Source organism: Aspergillus brunneoviolaceus (assembly GCF_003184695.1).
Source record: "Aspergillus brunneoviolaceus CBS 621.78 unplaced genomic scaffold BO95scaffold_37, whole genome shotgun sequence".
Taxonomy (NCBI): Eukaryota; Fungi; Ascomycota; class Eurotiomycetes; order Eurotiales; family Aspergillaceae; genus Aspergillus; species Aspergillus brunneoviolaceus.
In genome coordinates this window covers 349,449-368,502 of record NW_020290767.1, presented here as the reverse complement: position 1 = coordinate 368,502, position 19,054 = coordinate 349,449, and the positions used below count along the sequence as shown (strand labels likewise).

The 19,054-nt window shown below is 52.8% G+C and overlaps 11 protein-coding genes across 11 annotated transcripts; 7 read left to right on the top strand and 4 right to left on the bottom strand.

The window, feature by feature from the left end:
- Positions 1-556: 556 nt before the first annotated feature.
- Positions 557-1,470, bottom strand: BO95DRAFT_497334 (SDR family NAD(P)-dependent oxidoreductase; the record flags this gene model as incomplete). Its single annotated transcript, XM_025590884.1, has 4 exons — positions 557-621; positions 671-903; positions 1,014-1,285; positions 1,354-1,470. 4 exons carry the CDS (start codon positions 1,468-1,470, stop codon positions 557-559), a joined length of 687 nt encoding a protein of 228 aa, XP_025441901.1.
- Positions 1,471-2,130: 660 nt separating this feature from the next.
- On the top strand, positions 2,131-4,067 carry BO95DRAFT_453580 (cytochrome P450; the record flags this gene model as incomplete). Its single annotated transcript, XM_025588226.1, has 7 exons — positions 2,131-2,497; positions 2,544-2,726; positions 2,784-2,835; positions 2,867-3,134; positions 3,209-3,617; positions 3,679-3,780; positions 3,859-4,067. The coding sequence occupies 7 exons, from the start codon at positions 2,131-2,133 to the stop codon at positions 4,065-4,067; spliced, it is 1,590 nt and encodes a 529-aa protein (XP_025441900.1).
- Positions 4,068-4,201: 134 nt separating this feature from the next.
- BO95DRAFT_464180 (uncharacterized protein) lies at positions 4,202-5,278 on the bottom strand (the record flags this gene model as incomplete). Its single annotated transcript, XM_025589039.1, has 4 exons — positions 4,202-4,598; positions 4,650-4,813; positions 4,880-5,049; positions 5,170-5,278. 4 exons carry the CDS (start codon positions 5,276-5,278, stop codon positions 4,202-4,204), a joined length of 840 nt encoding a protein of 279 aa, XP_025441899.1.
- A 163-nt stretch (positions 5,279-5,441) lies between these two features.
- On the top strand, positions 5,442-6,374 carry BO95DRAFT_453578 (UbiA family prenyltransferase; the record flags this gene model as incomplete). The annotated part of the gene is made up of 1 exon (XM_025588225.1): positions 5,442-6,374. One exon carries the CDS (start codon positions 5,442-5,444, stop codon positions 6,372-6,374), a length of 933 nt encoding a protein of 310 aa, XP_025441898.1.
- Positions 6,375-6,541: 167 nt separating this feature from the next.
- BO95DRAFT_453577 (GMC family oxidoreductase) lies at positions 6,542-8,154 on the top strand (the record flags this gene model as incomplete). Its single annotated transcript, XM_025588224.1, has 2 exons — positions 6,542-7,365; positions 7,422-8,154. 2 exons carry the CDS (start codon positions 6,542-6,544, stop codon positions 8,152-8,154), a joined length of 1,557 nt encoding a protein of 518 aa, XP_025441897.1.
- Positions 8,155-8,435: 281 nt separating this feature from the next.
- On the top strand, positions 8,436-10,232 carry BO95DRAFT_453576 (FAD binding domain protein; the record flags this gene model as incomplete). Its single annotated transcript, XM_025588223.1, has 3 exons — positions 8,436-8,472; positions 8,600-9,884; positions 9,947-10,232. The coding sequence occupies 3 exons, from the start codon at positions 8,436-8,438 to the stop codon at positions 10,230-10,232; spliced, it is 1,608 nt and encodes a 535-aa protein (XP_025441896.1).
- A 1,105-nt stretch (positions 10,233-11,337) lies between these two features.
- Positions 11,338-12,440, top strand: BO95DRAFT_497332 (cupin domain-containing protein; the record flags this gene model as incomplete). The annotated part of the gene is made up of 1 exon (XM_025590883.1): positions 11,338-12,440. Exon 1 carries the CDS (start codon positions 11,388-11,390, stop codon positions 12,438-12,440), a length of 1,053 nt encoding a protein of 350 aa, XP_025441895.1. The 5' UTR covers positions 11,338-11,387.
- Positions 12,441-12,521: 81 nt separating this feature from the next.
- On the bottom strand, positions 12,522-13,618 carry BO95DRAFT_443295 (alpha/beta fold hydrolase). Its single transcript, XM_025586635.1, has one exon. The coding sequence runs from the start codon at positions 13,579-13,581 to the stop codon at positions 12,583-12,585; it is 999 nt and encodes a 332-aa protein (XP_025441894.1). The 5' UTR covers positions 13,582-13,618; the 3' UTR covers positions 12,522-12,582.
- Positions 13,619-13,894: 276 nt separating this feature from the next.
- Positions 13,895-14,953, bottom strand: BO95DRAFT_464174 (muramidase; the record flags this gene model as incomplete). The annotated part of the gene is made up of 5 exons (XM_025589038.1): positions 13,895-14,124; positions 14,180-14,493; positions 14,523-14,579; positions 14,633-14,874; positions 14,930-14,953. 5 exons carry the CDS (start codon positions 14,951-14,953, stop codon positions 13,895-13,897), a joined length of 867 nt encoding a protein of 288 aa, XP_025441893.1.
- A 1,993-nt stretch (positions 14,954-16,946) lies between these two features.
- On the top strand, positions 16,947-17,547 carry BO95DRAFT_319450 (uncharacterized protein; the record flags this gene model as incomplete). The annotated part of the gene is made up of 2 exons (XM_025581774.1): positions 16,947-17,153; positions 17,374-17,547. Coding segments are annotated over 2 exons (381 nt in total), but the record flags the coding sequence as incomplete, so codon positions are not given.
- A 382-nt stretch (positions 17,548-17,929) lies between these two features.
- Positions 17,930-18,739, top strand: BO95DRAFT_432325 (RING finger protein; the record flags this gene model as incomplete). Its single annotated transcript, XM_025585054.1, has 1 exon — positions 17,930-18,739. The coding sequence occupies one exon, from the start codon at positions 17,930-17,932 to the stop codon at positions 18,737-18,739; it is 810 nt and encodes a 269-aa protein (XP_025441891.1).
- Positions 18,740-19,054: the final 315 nt, after the last annotated feature.

The window sequence follows — 19,054 nt, the reverse complement described above, 5'->3', positions numbered from 1 at the left end:
AGATGGACGAACATTGTTTTGGTTGTTGTGGTGGTGCTGGTGGTGTTTGTCTTTTGTTCTGCGCGGCTCGGTCGGGGACAGACAAACAAACACTGCAAACCACGGCTCCAAGTAACGTCGTACGTCCCACGTGACTCGCTCCCTGCTGACTGACTGTGTCCTCTCATCAACAACAAGTGCGCTCTGGTCTGCTACTGTGGTGAGTGGAGACTCCAGGCCCACGATTAGAATTTGGCATAATACCGTGGTACTCTCTCGATGTTTGACTGTTCCTTCTTCTTCTCATAAGTGGACTATGTAAGGCTCCTAAAGGGGTTTACCTTTAGTAGCTTCAACCTAAGGTCTAGATGCGGCTATATATCTCGGAGCACAAGCAGGGACGCTATCGCTTCGTCACCCAATAGATGGTCCCACCCTTATTGGGTTGACACCACCGTTGGTCGGGCTACAAGTACGGAAAGGGCCAGCCATAAATACCTGCTGTGAGCTCAATTCCGGACTCAATTTCCTGTGCCTTGGCTTTCAGCTCGTCCACATCCCAGTTGGCCCAGGCTTGTCAACCCCGGAGGAAAGAGGCCTCTGAACTAGCAAGCCAAACAGTAAATTCGGCTGGCAAATTCACTGAAGATGCGTTAGCCCCGAATGATGACATGGAGCACATACAACGTACCAGTGTTTATTGGCAACTGATCTGCCTGGCCGCCGCTCTTGTGGAAGATCTCGGTTTCTACCATACCAGGATGAAGAGTGGCCACAAACAGCGATGGGTTCTCCGCTGCCAGGTACTCCATCATCTTGATCAAGGCCAGCTTGGGGCTGAGATAGGCCGATAGTCCCGGGACTATGGTGGGCGGCAACACAGTGGCAGCAGCGACGGGAATGATGGCAGCGCCTGGACTAGCCCTGGGGAGAAAGCACTTAGCCGGCACCATCGTTCCTTTGACATTGGTCTGCAAACGACGTCAGAAATAACTCTCACCTGACAAGATAAACTGACTTCGAAGCTTTGTCACCAACTCTCGGTGGAAGACTCGGCGATGGATGACGGGGTGGCGAGGAAGGCTGCGCCAAGAATGAGAACATCCCATGGGTCTAACCCACTGGCAATCTCTTTCACACGACCCTCATCAGTCACGTCGATGGAATGAACAACAACCTTGACTTGAAATCCCAGGAGATTTTGCTCAGTCTCCCGTAACTTGGATTCATTGCGACCGATGAGAACGATGGAGCTGGCGCCGGCCTTCGCAAACGCGCATGCTGTGGCTCGACCAATACCACTGCCCTAGTTTGTAGCGTCATGACAGTAAATACTAGGAGGAGGGATATAGCAGAGAGGGCGGATTTGCTCACCGCACCAGTGATGATCACTGTCTTGCCGGTCATGCTCAGCTCTGGCCGTGTAGGCGCGATGGCCGGGTAGGTATCATTGTGCCACGTTGGCGTCACAGAGGGAAGTGGTGGTCTCATCGTCTGGCAGTGAGAGAAGTCTACCGGGAGATAGTTTTGGCAAAGGGGATAGAAAGCAGTAGCCGAGGGGAAGGACTTGGACGATCATGAGGCAATCGAGAATCTGGCGGAGGTGATTTATATAATTGTTATGGGAAATAACAACCTAGCAAAACCCCCACGCGGGGCACCTGTACAGGACAAATAAAAGAGAGAGACTGAAAGCAAACTTGAGTTGCATACTATCTGCTCGATCGCAGGGATATCCTACTGCAGTTGCTCGCAGGGGTTCTGTTCCTTTGCTGCTTTGTTTGCTTTTTGAAATCACACGTCGACCTGCGTAATGCTGTAAAAAAAGAAATTGAGTAAAATAAAATAAAAATAAAACAAAATAAAGAAAAAAAAAGAAGACAAGATTACCACAGCAAACGATGGGACACTTGTCACAATCAGTGCATGGACATGATTTGCAATTACCAAGGACCAGATCTCACTGTATGACCTTAGAATTAGGGGCTCGAACATCCTTTGAGGGGGATATGAAAATGCTATATTGAATGAAGTAGTCCTGATAGATTCTAACTTCGGCAGCAACACCGTGAGTGGAACCATACTGGTTGCGCAAAAATGGATTCTATCAACTTGAGCTTGTTCCAAGATGACCATCGCAAACATGCTGTCATGTTAGGGGCGCTTAGTGGATTACTTCTTCACCATGGGTTGTTTATCAAAGGAGAATGGCATCTACAGGCTCCCACCGTGGCAGTGGCTCATCTGTGTGCGTTTGGGGGTATCGTCTGCCTCTCCTGGATGTTGGTCAGACCAACCCATCGATTCGAGATGGCGTTTCTGCTGATTGCAAGTTATCTGACGACACTAACCAGCAGCATAATCGCTTATTGGTTGTTCTTCCATCGGCTTTGCGGCTTTCCCGGGCCTCGTCTTGCGCAAGTGAGCAAGCTATGGCATGTATGGAAGGCTCGACATTCCCGGAACTATTTGATGTTGCAGAATCTACGCAACCAATATGGTGACTTCGTGCGCACTGGTATGGCACCAGCCGTGCGAAATCTATGGAGACGCTGACCTTTTAGGACCGAGCGAGCTCACAGTATTCCACCCCGAGGTCTTCACGGCGATAGATGGGCCGCGAAGCAGCTGCATCAAGGCGGAATGGTACGACATCTTGCATCCTCAGATGGCTCTCGTCACTGCTCGTGACAAAGGCACGCATGCCAGCCGCCGTCATCAGTGGAACCAAGGACTCTCAGCCAAAGGTAAGTAGTCGCTGGAATGTAGTATGCCTACGATCCGGACTGACCAGTAAAACCTAGCTCTAGAGCAATACGAAGCCAAGTTTCGAGCTCATATCGAGCAATTGGAAGCGTGTGTTGCTGGCGATGCCCAAGAAGGCAAGGGTATCTGAAGTCACAGACCTTTTCTACTGGTTTGGCTTTGACGCGATGGGTGACTTTGTGTTCAATAAATCATTTCATATGCTACATAGCCAGCGATGGCATCATATTGTTGTCTTGTTACAGCGCGCTCTGTCCCTGCTCGGGCCCTTTAGTCCGATACCGTGGTTTATTCACATTGCGTTCAAGCTGTTTCCCCGCGTGTGGCTTTTGAGAGATTGGTTTGAGATGCTTGCTTGGTCCGAATTGCAGATGCGCCAGCGAATGAAGGTCAGTCACCCCTTGCTTATCGGGCACTTGTTCCATGTTTACGATTCTTTCCCACTGACGACGATATAAACCAGCTGCCCCAAGACCCGCATCGCGTCCCCGACGTGGCCCACGATCTAATGGAAGATGCCCGCACCAATTTGAACCACCCAACTTGGTTGACTGGCGACAACATTCTAGCGGTTGTCGCTGGTAGTGAGCCAACTGTTGTTGTTCTCGTGGGGATCTTCTGCGAGCTTGGACGGAACCCTACCCACGCCGCACGCATCTACCAGGAGACCCGTGGGGTCGATCTCTCCGATCCTCGCACCCTGCTTCGGAATTGCTCTTATCTAGAAGCAGTGATTACTGAGGCGTTGCGTCTCTATCCTGCATTGCCCACCGGGGGCAACCGGAAGACCGCGGCGGACAGCCTCGTCATCGGGGGGGTGTATATCCCCCAATTCACCACTATCGTCGCCCCACGGTGGAATATCTCTCGTCGTACGAACACAGTCTTATTGCATCCCAGTAGCAATCGCAGTTGACTGACCTGTGACTGTAGGGGAGGACTGTTTTGTGTCCACAGAGAAATTCCTCCCCGAGAGGTGGTTGGAAAGACCGGAGATGGTACGCAACAAAGCGGCTTACGCTCCGTTCGGAACTGGTACGTCAACGCGCTACTTACTATCGCCTGCAAGGACAATATGCAACAAATACTAATACTGAACACGCGATAATCTAGGCCATCATAGCTGCTTAGGCAAGTCTCTTGGCCTGGATGTTTTACGCCTTGTGAGAGCGCGGTTAGTGGACAAGTATATTATCCGGTTCCCCCCGGGTGAGAACGGGGACCAGGTGTTAAACGACATGAGAGATCAATTCACCTCCAATCCTGGGCGTTTGCGATTGCAATTCGAACCACGGAAGAAGATCCAATCGGGAGCAAGGTAAGGTGCTGCCTACGTGGCTGATGTGTCAAGATAGCGTGATCTGTGTATTTTAGCGCTTGATAATGTTGTTTAGTGAATTATGTGGATGTTTACTACTCTAGGACGGTCGGTACCCCCTCCTCCTGGTACCAAAAATCATGCATGCTCGACAACTCGAGACGTAGCCGGAGGCTTTGTCACCAAAGACCGCAACTCGCCGTCCTCGTCGACGTCCAAAGAGCAATCGAGCATCATTGCATCATTGTGTTTGGGACGACGATGCACCGGCTCACTCCCAAAGGTGTGTTGACCTTCCCGCAGCGGTGCTTCCAAGGGTGCTTCTGCATTCCCCGAGGAGCCAAGAATGCAATACAAATAGGGCTCAATGTAACGACGATACAGGGGGGCTAGTACAGGTAAACAAACAATTATCATACTGAGCCAAAGCTCCAAGAAGCTCACGAGAGCGACAGGATACAGTCCGTAGACAAAGTCGAGGTTGGTCGTTGGATCCAGGGTAATGCGAAGGCGCAAAGCCATGACAGCAACTACGCTAGGAGGAGTGTTAGTTGGATTTTGAATACAAACCGGGGCGGGTGCTTACATCAACCCAAGACCAAACATGATGGTGATGGTGAGCTTGTTGCGAGTGGCCATCTTGAGCTTCCACAGTGCAGGAATGGGGAGCAGCGCGATGCCTGTGTCGATAATCATGTTGATTGATATGGACAAGATCTCCTGGATGTATAGGGAACGACAGTATCCTTTCTTGACGTGGTTTCAGCCAAAAGACACAGGATGGCACTGAGTGAGAAAGATGGGTAGGAAAGCCACGAAGTAGGCCACGACGCAGGCGGCGGCTGTCCAGAGCATCCGAGTAAGGCCGCGCGAAGGAAACAGCGAGGCATACCGGGATAGAATTGAGAGTTTGCAACAGACAGTGCCCATTAGCCAGGTCACACTACTGGCGACAATGAGCTGGTACTGAACTCCCAGTTCGTAAGCTGAGAGGGTAGTGGTATGAGCACCCAGTTGATTGGTAATGGCCCACCAGCAGACACCGGCCATGCAACAGGTACTGGAGTAGGCAATAGTGACGAGTCAATCGTGCGCGAGAAGGGAACGCCGGGTAATGGCAATGGCCCAGAATCGAAGACCAAGGATGAGAGTGGTGAGAAGGGTGAAGACGGCGATCCAGATGGCAAGCTCAACACCGCGCGAACTGACGGCCATGATTGCTGTAATGCGAGCGATAGAATTGAAATGTCAGACATGGATTGTACACCTCCGATTGTTGGCAAATGCTCGTAGAGATGGGCTGTATCTATTGAATAAATACTTCTTTGCGCAACCCGGTACCCCATGGAGGTCAGACTATTAACTATCCACTATCCCGATGTATGCAACACAGTCAAAGGCTCAGCAACCGCGGCTCCACGCGGGAAACGTACCATCACTGGTCTGGTGCTTCACTGAAAGCAACGTTCCTACCTTTGTGCTTCCAAACACGATATTTGGCGTGTTGGCTGGCCTGGCGGGGGTCGTTCTGGCGAGCCGCACCTCTCCTACAAGCCTCAAAGTCATGCTTCTATTCCGACTACCCTTCATCATTCGATTCAACTGGGTCACGGTGTTCATTTTTGATCTGGCCAACCAGCGATTACCCGAGTCAGTGCAAGAAGACAAAATCAACAAGCCGTGGCGCCCTATCCCCACAGGGCGCATCACCGGGGACCAAACCCGGCAGCTGTTGTTAGCCGCCATTCCCCTCACTCTGACACTAAACTATTGGTTGGGAGTGGGCCAGAAAAGTTGCCTGATCCTGCTGATCACCTGGCTCTACAACGATCTCAAGGGCGGAGACGGGCTCCTGCGTGACGCGTTGATTGCCATTGCCTATGGGTTGTTCAATCGCGCGTCTCTCTTCATTGCTCTGGGTGGCTGTGCCCTCGACTTGCAGGGGTACATCTGGGTTGCCATCATCAGTGGAGTGATTCGGACCACCATGCAGATCCAGGATTTGAAGGATCAACAAGGTGATCGTTCCCGTGGTCGCTTGTCGATGCCCTTATGGCTGGGTGACACGGTCTCACGGCGGCTCATTGCATTGTTCACCTTGGCCTGGAGTCTCGTCTGCGTTCCGTTTTGGAAACTCCCACCATGGGGGTTGTTTGCGCCCTTAGGAATGGCAGTCTGCGTAGGGCTGCAGCTGTTTTCTCAACGATCGGCTGCGGCGGATGCCTTAGCTTGGCGCTTGTGGTGTTTGTGGTTGGTGACGCTGTATTTACTACCATTGTGGGCTTCTTGGTCCGGCCACTCATCGCGCTAGGGGAATGTTGGGTGGGATTGAAACTACTCCGTAGAGTGTACAATATAAGAATGTGGCGGCGGAAGGCTGCTTTGCCCTAAACCATTGTACTGTACTGCTCACTTGCTTTACCCTTGCTTGCACCACCCATCAAATCACACCGATTCACTACCCCTCGCAAAATCCCCATGGATTCCCATTCCCCTCCTCTCAAGACGGCCGACTACATCATTGTCGGTGGGGGCACATCAGGCCTAGTGGTGGCGAATCTCCTCTCGGAGGACCCCACGGTGTCGGTTTTGGTGTTGGAAAGTGGTCCCGACCGAGCAAAAGACCCTCGTATCACAGACCCCATGGCCTGGCCAAGTTTGTCGGGCTCGGAGCTCGACTGGCAGTTCAAGATAGTGTCCCAGGAGGGACTGAATGGACGCTCCCAAGAACATCCGGCCGGACATGTCCTGGGCGGTTCATCAGCCATCAATGACCTGGCATTTGTCCCTCCATCCGCTGCGGGGCTGAATGCCTGGGAACAGATGGGGAAACCCGGTTGGAACTGGCAGACTTTGTCTGTCTATCTCCAGCGCTCTTTTAACGGACCGGGCCCGATTCAATTGTCCTCTCCGGCCCTAGCGCAGGAGGGAAACCAGCCTCTCATTCAAGCCTGGAATCGTGCCTTCAGTGACCAGGGGTATGCTCATGCCAGTAAACTGGTCCTCGAAAAGCCGACCGTTGGCACTAGACCGTACACTGCGACTATCGATCCTAATTGCGTCCAGCGAAGCAGCGCAGATGTTGCGTATGGCGCAGTGGCAGCGCAACGCCCGAACCTGACTATTCTGACGGCGGCAACGGTCCATCGCATTGTGTTTGACTCGCCAGCTGTCGGGGACCGGCATCGAGCAGCCGGGGCCTTGGTTGAAATTGCTGATAACCCAGATCTGGAGCTTGTTCGGGCGAGTCGAGAGGTAGTGCTTGCAGCGGGAGTCTTCCAGACCCCCAAACTACTGGAGCTGTCAGGGGTGGGGGACCCAGCTGTACTGGGGCCCACAAAATCCCAGTCTTGATCAGCAATCGGGGCGTGGGAGCCAATGTGCAAAACCATCTGATGGCAATGGTTCCCTGTCCACTGTCCCGCATTCCTGAAACAGAGGATCTGAACCCAGGATTTCAAGCCCTCGCCTTTGTGCGACTCGACAACCAGGAGGATCTGCGTCTTCTGGACCAGTTCCTATCGTCCGAGAGATCAGCAACTTCGGGGCGCACGCAGGCCATTGAGTCAATCCTAGCTAATCTAGATGAAGCTTCAGCCTGCATATTCCTGAGCACAATGCCTGGGCCAGTGGCATTGCTCGGTCTGATCCCGTGTTTTCCTCTGTCTGTCGGTCACACGCACATCGCCTCTGCGGATCCCCATGCAAAACCCAGCATTGACCCGCAGTTCTTTTCGCACCCGTTGAACTTGGAGCTTATGGCTCGTCATTGGCAGGTGGTGCAGCGCCTTCCTATTGCTCCTCCCTTACACAAGTTCTTCGACCGTGGTGTGGCTCCCACCGAGGCCAGTTTGGAGATCACCAAAGCCGCAGTGCGGGAGAACGCACTCACAACGCACCATGCCTGCGGATCCGTCGCCATGCTACCGCTCGAAAAGGGGGGAGCGGTCTATTCTACGCTGACTGTCTACGGTACCACAAATCTTCGGGTGGTAGATGCCAGTGTCTTTCCTCTGATGCCCCATGCGAACCCGATGACAACAGTGTACGCGGTGGCGGAGAGAGCCGCAGACATACTCAAGGGCTTGTAGTTAGGTACAACCACCTAGGAAGGGCTGTGTTGGTCTAACGTTGCATCTGAATTACTCTATGATGGACGTGCCAGATTGAAACCCAATGAATCCAATTAGCAGTGGTAAGTTTGGTTCAAGCACGAAAGAGTAGGCATCGCGAGCTGTTGTAGTCGGAAAGGTTTTCAATTGCTACCAGGCCGAGCGAGACACCGAGCGAACACTAGAAAAGATACATAAACGAGGACAATGAGCCCTGCGTCGGAACCCATTTTGGTCAGGAAGATCTCTTGGCCCGCAGCATGGTTGCAAGGCCATCTCTTGTTCTGGGGGTCTGTGGTCAGCGGAGTTCTCGCAGCCCTACTTTCCACCCCTGCGTCTACCCCTGAGCTCCTATCCACACTTCCTTCTATTCATTGTAAATACTTTCCTGGCGACAGCTGCTGGCCGACCGAACAAGAATGAGATGCATTCAACGTCAGCTTGGGAGGCAAGCTCATCGCCACCGTGCCTTTACCCAGCGTGTCCCATCTGAATAATGCTTTCACCACGTATGACCCCGGGGCCTGTGAAGAGCTGCGCTCTGTGTGGAGCTACCCGAGCACACATACTCGCGACAGCGCCTCTCCGATGGCACCTTGGGTTGGAAACTTCTCCTGCGAGCCGTTCCTGGATGCACGCACCCCTTGCCAGATTGGGCCCCTGGTGCGCTACTCAGTCAAGGCGACCAGTGTCCGGGATTACCAGCAGACTATTCAATTCACCAAACAGCACAATATCCGACTCGTGATACGCAACAATGGTCACGATTACTTGGGGAAATCTTCCGGAGTAGGGGCGGTCGCACTCTGGACTCATCATATGAAGGATATCGAGTTTTCAGACTATACCTCCCCGCACTACCGCGGTCGGGCGATCAAGGTTGGGCCTGGACTGCAGGGTATTGAAGCAATGGCGGCGGCGCATGCTCAGAGCAATGTGCTAGTGGTAGGAAACTGTGAAACCGTGGGAGTGGCGGGAGGATACTATCAAGGAGGGGGTCACGGTCAATTAGCCTCCTGGCTTGGGTTGGCAGCCGATCAGGTGCTGGCCTGGGATGTTGTTACCGCTGCCGATGAGGTTATAACCGCCACGCCGACGCAGAATCCAGACCTGTACTGGGCACTGAGCGGCGGTGGTGGCGGCACGTACGGGGTCGTGATCTCGATGACCAGCAAGGTCTATCCCGAGCTCCGCACCGCGACTGCCAACTTGACCTTTTCGATCGATCCCCAATTCTCACCACGGTTCTGGGAAGTGGTACAGATCTTTGTGGCGGGAATTCAACCGCTGACCGACATTGGCGGCGTGGCCATCTGGGAACTAACCAACAGGACATTCGTAGTATCCCCCGTCACAGTCCCTGGTGGCACACAGGCACTCTTGCAGACCTGGCTACAGCCTACCTTGGAACTCCTGGTTCGGTATCAAATGAGCTTCAACTATACCATCCATGAATACACCACCTTCTACGAGAGTTACAGGGAAATGAACCGGTCTAGCAACGTAACCGAGTACCAGATCGGCGGGCGCTTGATTCCACGGTCGACGGTAGACAGGAGTCTCAGCAAGCTGTTTCATGCTCTCCAAACTATCACCGAACATGGAGCTGTCGTGTCTGGGGTGTCATTGAACGTCTCCCGCACCCCCGTCCCGGATAACGCGGTTAATCCGGCCTGGCGCGACACAGCTATCTCCATTGTCATTGCCATGTAAGTCCTTGGTTCACTGCAAGACCATAATCGGGTTGAGGCACATCTGACTCATCACTCAGGCCGTTTGACTACCACAACCGCACTGCGAACCGGATGAGCCGAGGATTAATCACCAGCACCCTCCTCCCCTTGCTTGAGGAGCTGACCCCAGGAAGTGGCGCCTATCTCAACGAGGCTGACATCGACCAGCCCAACTGGCAATCCACATTTTATGGAAGCAACTACGCACAACTAGCCGCTATCAAGCTCAAGTACGACCCCGATCATTTTTTCTACGCTCGCACGGCAGTTGGGAGTGAGTACTGGGTCGAGTCGGTGGATGGGCGGTTGTGTCATGCGGTGTGATCATGGGGTTGAAGCAGTGATAAGAATTTGATACTTGTGAGTCAGGCCATATCCTCACTTTCTCTCGCGGTTGCATCCTCTTCGATGGTTACTAAGCCCCTGTTTTGAACTACATGGACGGTCTGTAGATCTGCTATTCGCATCATTGACTGCTTAGTAATGGTATGAAATTGTGTGTGATCAAGCATATCTTGTGAGTGAGTCAGCATGAAATGGTTAGTAGGTAGTTAACTAAGTTACATAAAGGACCAACCCAGTCCTGTACTGGCCAATGAATTCAGGTTCGGTGCAGTTTCAGGGTAAAAAACAGTTCCGATGCTCTTCTCACGTGGGATTGTACCATAGAGAGAATAAAGATTTTTTATCTTTCCCGTGTGTTATTATTCATGATCAGATGCGCACAGTTACTTGTGCCATCTCAGTTGCGTTGCGCAATATATGATGCGCCCCGGCTTTCCCGCCCTCCGGATATCACGCCAAACCGGAAGAATGTCCCCAAGGAACTGGCTACTACGTCTTTTTGTCAAAGTATCAGTCTAAAAGCTTGGATCTGGCGAGAGATGACCATTGGACGCAGGGTAGGCAGCGAAGTTGCTTGAGAGGGATCTAGCCTGTTCCCGGAGAGCTGATCCTGCGACCGAAAGACCGACTGCGCTCGAACAGTTTCTTAGGAAGCCTATGACGTATTCTGTACGCTACGAAGGGAGGGGGCAGGGTCTTGGGTTATGTCATTCTCGTGGAAAGCCTGTAATCCGGAAGCACGGAAGCCCTACAAGGAGGGCTGAGAGAGGGATTTTGGTCCACTCGGAAAACCGGGGTTTTCAGCCCTACAAGGCACAGGCCCCACTCCCCTGATCCACTCGCCAGTCTGGAATGGAGATCAAACCAAGATTACTGGCAGACTCAACTGGGAAGCTTGACCAAGCTGACGCATTAGCCTTAGCCGAACACCAGGCTTGTGCAATCTTGACCCAAGGCACACTTCAAAGACTCCTTTCAATCCGCATGGCTGTCACCAACATGATGCCATCAATCTGTCGTCAGTGTACGGCTCCTCAGCATATAAAGCAATTAATCTGTCGGTTCTGGAGTCGCTCAACAGACCATCAAAATCCACTCTCTATCTCATCCTCTACACAAGTTTAAATAGTAACGATGTCCCATAACTCGCCCCACGTGGCCTCTCTCCTGCACAAGAAGCCGCATTACCACTCCGAGCTGGGCTCCATCCAAGCCATCACTGCCGAAGATCTCCCCATCCTCAAGAACCTGTCCATCAAGCGTCTACGTCTGGGGCGCAATGCGATCCGCGAGCCCCACTGGCACGCCAATGCCAACGAACTGGCCTACTGCTTGCACGGCAAGGTTCTCATCTCCATCCTCGACAGCGGTAACGAATTCTCCGTGTTCACCCTGAACCGGGGAGAGATGTTTTTCGTGGAATCCGGCTCTCTGCATCACATCGAGAACATCGGCGAAGGTGAAGCAGAGCTGATTATCTGTTTTCGCCACGAGCGCCCGACGGATTTCTCCCTCGCCGCCTCCCTGGGGGCGATGAGCGATACGGTCCTGGGCAACACCTACGGCCACCACGCGTCTGACTGGAAGAACATCGCCAGGGATACGCAGACCAAGTATATGGTTCGCCGGCAGGGAGAGGTCGATCTGCCTCGCACTGCTCTCCTGCCCAACCGCCATAAGTTCGACGTCGAAGGCATGACGCCACCCACCTCCCATGATTTCGGCACCGCACGAACAGCCAAGAGTCAGTTCTGGCCCGCCCTGCCCAACATGTCCATGTATTCTCTGCGAGTGGAGGAGGACGGTATGCGGGAGCCGCACTGGCATCCGTCGACGGCCGAGATGGGATACGTGGCTGAGGGTACAGGGCGCATGTCGGTCATGGACCCCGACGGGTCGGTCGATACTTATATCCTGAAGCCCGGTGATGTGTACTACATCCCTGTGGCCTACCCGCATCAGATTGAGGCAGTGGGAGATGGTAAAATTCACTTCTTGATCTTCTTCGATCAGCCCATGCCGCAAGACGTGGGCTACCGGAATGCTGCCACCTTGTTGACGCCGGAGAGTATGGCTGCCACCCTTGGGGTGGATGTCAAGAACCTCCCCAAATTCCCTCACACCCCGAAAGATCCTCTGATTGTGAAGAAGCGCAACGAGGTGGATCCAGTGAAAGCCAAGCTGTGAGGCCTTACCTTGGCTGTAGACTGGCTGAGTGGGAACAGCACCCCGAAGGAATGTTTCATTAGTAATATAGGTAAAACATCTCACATAATGAGTGTAGTGCATAGAGTCTACGTCAAACAAGAAACACAGCTTGCCATCTCCTTCAATGTCCTGGTACTCTCCTTTTCAAATGGTCCACCACCCACTGTACTTCCTCCACCAAGATCTCCGGTTGCGTTATAGGGAGACTGTGGCCCTCCTCTAGGACCTTTCGAAAACGATTGCAGCCCGACAGCCTGAGTTGACCCGCCCGAAGCTCATCATTGAACATCTGCGCCTGCTCAAAGAACCGTGTACATTCCTCCCTCTCGGCCCTCGTCCCATTTCCCATCCGCACTCCTGCCTCGAAGATCAATCGAAAGTCCTTCGTGAAGTCCGCGCAAATGACACTGAGAGGTGCATTCCCAAGCACTTGTCGGGCAAATTGCTGTTCCCTGAGCAGCCGCTTAGCACTCAGCCTGGGGTTCTCTAGGGCACTGCCACGGGCGCTCTTCTTCAACTGAGCTTTTACATATGCCAGCTCTTGATCTGTCAGACGTGATCGTTCCCTTTCATGCGTGACAGCCTCAATATCCACTCCGCGAGCGATGGCCGTGAATGCTGGCGGTGGAACGGACGGCTGGAACAGCTCGAACATCAGCTCGGTCGCAGATTCGGCCAGAACCATCCCCGCGACGGACGGCTGCATGGGGTCAAAGAGTCCAGCAAACGCTCTGGCACAGATGGCCCCATACGAATGACTCAAAAGGATATACGGGGGGGCCACGCCGATCACGTCAAGTAACTCCCCCAACTCCCTGGCCGCGGTCTGAGCCGTCAACATTGTCCCCAAATGAATTCCAGTATCCCCTGGCCCGAGTTCGGAGTCGCCATAGCCGGCTCGATCGTGAAAGTAGACCCGATGGCGGACGGATAGGAGACGTTGCAGGCGCAGGTAGAGGGCACTGGGGGCGCCACCACCGGTAAAGAAGAGCACGACGGGGCTACCGGGATGACGCGGGGGGCCGCTGGTGGAGATAGATAGGCTGTGGGTCGAGATGCGCACCAGGGCGGATCGAGTGCTTGTTTCCCACGGATTTTGGGACAGGGTTCGAATAACCATGATGAAGGGTTCAGGACGTTATATCGTGATATCAGTGTCGGATCGCCGAGACGATCCGAAGAAACAAGCCACTGGCAAGGGGCCTCTACGAGCGGGGAAATTGTGCATGCATTGCTGAGTCAGACCGTTCATAGCCTGCATAGCCCAACTTACTAGGTCGTGCTATAGATCTAGAAAAACGGTAAATATATGAGCGTATCTGATACTCTAATGGAACAAGGAACTGGAACAGCAGACAATAAGACCAATACATAGACCGAACTATGGCACCTCCTACTGCACCAGACTTCACACCTCACCCCAAATTCCATACTCAGGCAGTGCACTTGGTGGCAGCGCTCACCCATCCAGTCAACCGGTTAGCAATATCAGAAGCGTAACAAGCCGTCGCCCCGGCTCCACTCAGATTACCAGAGGACGGGATAGACCAGGCACCCGAGTTGTACATTCTGGCCGCACGATAGAAGCCCGCGGCATTGTTCCGGGCAGACTTGTCGAGCAGCGAGGCGAGACCGTATCCATCAGCGTCTCTGGTTCCAATAGCTGGGGGGCATTAGCTGGGTGACTTAGAGAGACGTTCCCGATGAGAGAATCATACCTCCATCCTTGATCATCTGCACGATCTCCGTTTTGGGGCAAGGGTTCTTCACGCTGCCCCCGTTGTTGCAGGTCCCAGTGCCCTTGTAGCTTTGCATCAGGCCGGGGTTGCTGACACTGTACGTCGAGGTCGGGGCCCGCACGCAACCCTTGGACTCCTGCATCACCACCGCCAGGATGAAGCGGTGGTCAACTTTCGAGCTGGTCGCCACCTCCTGGATCGCATCGTACAACTCCTGGGTCTCAGTCGCGGAGTTGTCGGCCACTCCGAACTGGGCACAGGACTTGCCGATGGTGGCCTTGTTGGCACTCCACCTGTCAGTATTGTGTTAGCTGGCGATTACGGGGACTTTGCCGGCAAGGAATTGGGGGGATTGGCTTGCATGTTCTCGAAAGAGACCCTAGAGGAACGGTTAGAACGGGCACTTGCGCCGGGTGTTGAGGACAAACTTACCAGTCAGACTTGGCGGGCCAGCCGGCGCTGGTCGAGCCGTCCCCGGTATACATGGTGTAAGAGTCCTTGCCAGCTCCTTTGCCATCCTTGTTGTTGATGGAGGTAACTGCCAGCCCGCTAACAGTCACCGTTGCACTGGTAGACCGGGAGCTCAGACTATCGTCGCGCTCAGCGACTTCGAGGTTGCGGTCGCCCACCGGGGCTGCAGAAGCAATCCCAGCCAGTGAACCGGCTCCCACAATCTGGTGAGAAAGATTAGTACGGGTATAGGAAGATGGCCGGGTTCGCTTTTCCCACACTAAGAATCTGTGTCCAACGCATTTTCGAATGTAGTGCTCAAGGAGATTGAACAGAAAGTAAATCACGAATTGAAGAAAAGAATGAATGACAGTTCGAAGTGCTGCTGCTGCAAAGGAGTGTGATGAAACTACTCGATAGCTTCAGAAATGGTTGAGAAAGAATGGCTGAGTCGAAACCGGCTCGAGATTTTGGATCTGCTTGCTTGATGCCAGACATACTCAGCGACTAGACATTCAACCCTTTTATAGTGGGAAGTCCGGACAAAACTCATGATCACAAGTCAAAATGCCGAGATATCATTAGGAATGATGAAACATCATTGTTGGTTGGCAGGAACAACTAGACGGGCATTAGACCCCTTGGTGATAGCTTAGAATAAGGGAGTGGAGCAGTGATGGCCTTCAAAGACTCACGCTGGATTAATGTGATGTTACTAAAGGGTTCAGCGGGTCATGAACACCCTTAATCTCCGTGAAGGAGATATTAGAGCAACTCTAGGTCGTCGGACAATATCTCCCGAAAGACTTAGCATCCGCGCTTATTTAGAAAACAGATGTAACAAGTTTACTAACTCCCAACAGGGTGATCAGGGCCCAATTGCCACAATTTTCCATGACAGTAGTGTCAGAATGAGGTTGTGCAGCTAACAGCGACTTTTTACAGGTAACATGGAAAGTGCAATTCTGGAGTTGCGATGCGCGAGCTGAATATTTGAGATTGAAAGCACTCACGGAGTTCAGATTGGTGTAGGGTAGAAGGGGTCCAGTTTGACCTGAGAGGCCCAACTTCGTGGCCACACACATTGCCAGATGCCGGTTGCTCACGATGATAACTCTCTCAAGTGGACGAATCGGCTCCTCAAAGAGGTGTTCGTGACTTGAAGTAGTAAGCTATCGACGGGCAACAATGTAACATGGGCAAGCTAGTTTCTATTAGTTGGCAAGGTCTTCTTCGGTATGGGGTCCGTTTCAGGATGATAGGTCGACTAAAGAGCCCTAACCGCTCCCGCAATGGTATACAGAGGCGCAGCGTGGGGGCCATCGCGCAAACCACTCCCGATGTCATCTCCAACATTCGGGCCCTCTTGGCGTAAGAGCTAGTCCCTGGCTAAGAACGGGCCGAATCGAGGGCTATGGTTGCATTTGTTGGTCCCAGCCAGTCAGCTCCACCGCTAGCCCCAAAGCTCAATATCAAGTTGTGCTCCCATGTGGAGTTTGAGGTTGGTGCTGACTTGCCGGACCCTTGATGTGAGAAACGGCCCAGAATCTACCACCACACCCGAAGTTCCTGTTGCTCTTCTTTAATTCTCACTTTATCACTGACTTTTTTTAATTTGCGCCACCGAGATTCCGAGACCACAGAGTATTGTGGGAAGGGTACACATTCAGAGAAAGAAGGGTGGGGGAAGTCTGAAGAAGGTAGCACTCTGACCTGGGTTTTTTAGGCAAGCTTAGATCTTGGATCTTGGCATTGGAGCGCGGTTTGGAAGGACAGGCCTTCTAATGGTGTCTGCTATGTCTGCAAGACTTGGACGATCAGGTCCAGAAAGAGACGCAGGCGCTTGTGTTTACTCGCACGCTGCAGGTTTAGAAGGATCATCCACAATGACACTAGGTTGTCCGGGCCAGGAAACAATCTTGCCTTGTTAACTTCGCCGCATAAGAACCAAATGAACGACGTCTTTCACCGCAGTCCTGATTTACAAGTTTAAAGACACTCACCGATAATATACAAGCGTCAGGCTACCTCACACTCTGTCCAAACGGGTGCCATCAAACAGGCCCGAAGTCCAATTTCAGACGTTTCCTATATATCCTCGCAGACGTTGTGTACCTATTGCCCTTCCTCTACATTGCTCGCCTCTTCCGATCGAGCCAATATGCGGGCTCGAACGGGCAAACTCCACCAGAGTATGGCATTAGTAGACCCTTCCATCGAGCTGTCACTGCGGCGAATGCTAACCTTAGTATCCCATGCAGCGTTGAGACAGCCTCTCTCCACTATCTACAGTCCAATATATTGGCACACACAATACAGCGCACCAGGAAAAGCGTATTCAGAAAGTGATGATCTCTGGGACGCCATTCTCCCTTCCCATGGCTTTATTGCAGTTGACCGCCAATGGGCCGCCGTTCGGAATTGGCCGGACACTATGTCCATGCCTAACGACACCAGCAAGGGAATCTATCTGCTCGAGGCTTACCATCATTTACACTGCCTCGTAAGTAACTCATATAAGGTGGCGCGGAACAGAGAGTAAAGAGCCTTGATTTCAGCGGATCATGCGAACCACCTTCTGGGAAGCCGTGGAGAGGCGACCCTTCAGCCACGCAAGCGGTCTGGGGCATGTTGAGCATTGCTTTGATGCCCTGCGACAGGTATGATACCATTGAAAAGCAAACATGAGACTTGCTGACCACAGTATCTACCAGGCCATCCAGTGCTACGCAGACAATACTCCGCTCTACACCTTTGGGAAATTCACGGCTGGTGGTGGTCAAGTGCATCAATGCAGAAATTGGAATGAACTTCGCGACTTTGCCACCAGCCATACCGCTTGCTATCGAGATAGTGTCGAGCCGATTCCCCTGGGAGCTCATTTTGGTTTCTGTGACGACGGCGGTGACGGGTTGGAAGAAGGTGCAGATCCGATGTAACGAGATCCGTGATCCTCAAAAGCAAACAACACTTGTCTGCGATATCTCTCAGTCAGGAATATTTCACATGAGTAACGCATCGACGACCAAGAGAATGACGCACGTACGCTTGTATTCCGGTAGTCTTCATTATTGACAAAGATATCATACTGAAAGATTTCTTTCCAATAGAAGCCTGGGGTCTGCGTCTTTGTTCAGCCACTCCGTGGTAACCTGTTATATAAACGGGCTTGAGTTTCAAGACCTTCGAGGTCCAACGAGTCTTGGAATTTACTCGCAAGTCATCCACCATATTGGGGCTGGAAACACCGAAATCTTGATATCTGATACTGTATTCGCGATGGCTGACGAGTCTCCCGAGCTTACCCCCGAGGTCTTTGAGGCCCGAGCAGACTTGTGTGTTCAGTTGACCCACCGGTTTATAGAGCTCAGCCGCGAGGTCTACAGACCGGATATCCGAGATTCGCCGATCACACACCGGTTGGGCCTAGTCGATTTCGATCTTCTCCGATTCCTGGGGCTATGTGTGTACGTTATGAGGCAATCTCGCAACATGGGTCACCGGCCCAGCCACCTCTTCCTCGCCCAGATCGAGGTGGTGTCAGTGAGCTGGGCTCGGTATAGTCGGATGTATGATGAGATGTGTGCTGGGCGACTACGGGATGTTGCAGACACCGACAGCTGGGTCGCCGAGTTCGGGTCCGAGATCCTGCCTGCGCTGATGAGAGAGCGGCTTCCGGGCTGTTTTTCCTCTCGACTGGTCACCCTGCAGGATGCCACTGTCCAGCGCATTGTCCGCGGAATTGTGCAGCAGTACCTCGGCGCGGAGGCAGCAGACCGGATGGGGATTGATAATCTCCCCACGGGGCCTCGCTCGAGCCAAGGAAGTGAAACGTGCCTGATCTGCCAGCAGCCGCTCGAGGAGACCCAAGGAGTGCCTCTCGAGTGGTGCAGGATCCAGTGTGGCTACGCCTTCCACTCCCAATGCGTGATAGAATGGTTCACAACCCCGCATTCAGCGCACTCTGCGCCCAGATGTCCACACTGTCGCCAGCTGTGGCTGGCTCCCATGATTGGTCTCCTTGGAAGTGTCTGGCGAGAAGATCTGGCGCTGGCATTATTTATTCTTTCTCTATCAAGTATAGAATAGAGACATATTTTTCATGTGGGCGTTTCCTTAACCCATTTAATACAAACGTAATTGAAATTCAAATCGAACCTCCTTGAAACTAGTACTTGAAACTAGTAAGAACATAAGTACTTTTCTCAACCTCACCAGAAAGAACGCTTAGTACCTGTAACAAAGCTGACCATGCTCGGTGTCAATGAAAGGAGCCACCCAAGCATCTGATCCAAGCCCTCCATGCAAAGCCGTTCATTGAGACGGGCAGAAAGTGACTCAGGGAGTGTCTGCTGCCACGCCCACCATAATCGGTCCAGCTGAGAGTGATGGAGGAAGAAGACG

Bases quoted from the DNA above. Each gene is read 5' to 3' on its own strand.
- BO95DRAFT_443295 (XM_025586635.1), bottom strand. From the start codon at position 13,581: ATGGTTATTCGAACCCTGTCCCAAAATCCGTGGGAAACAAGCACTCGA.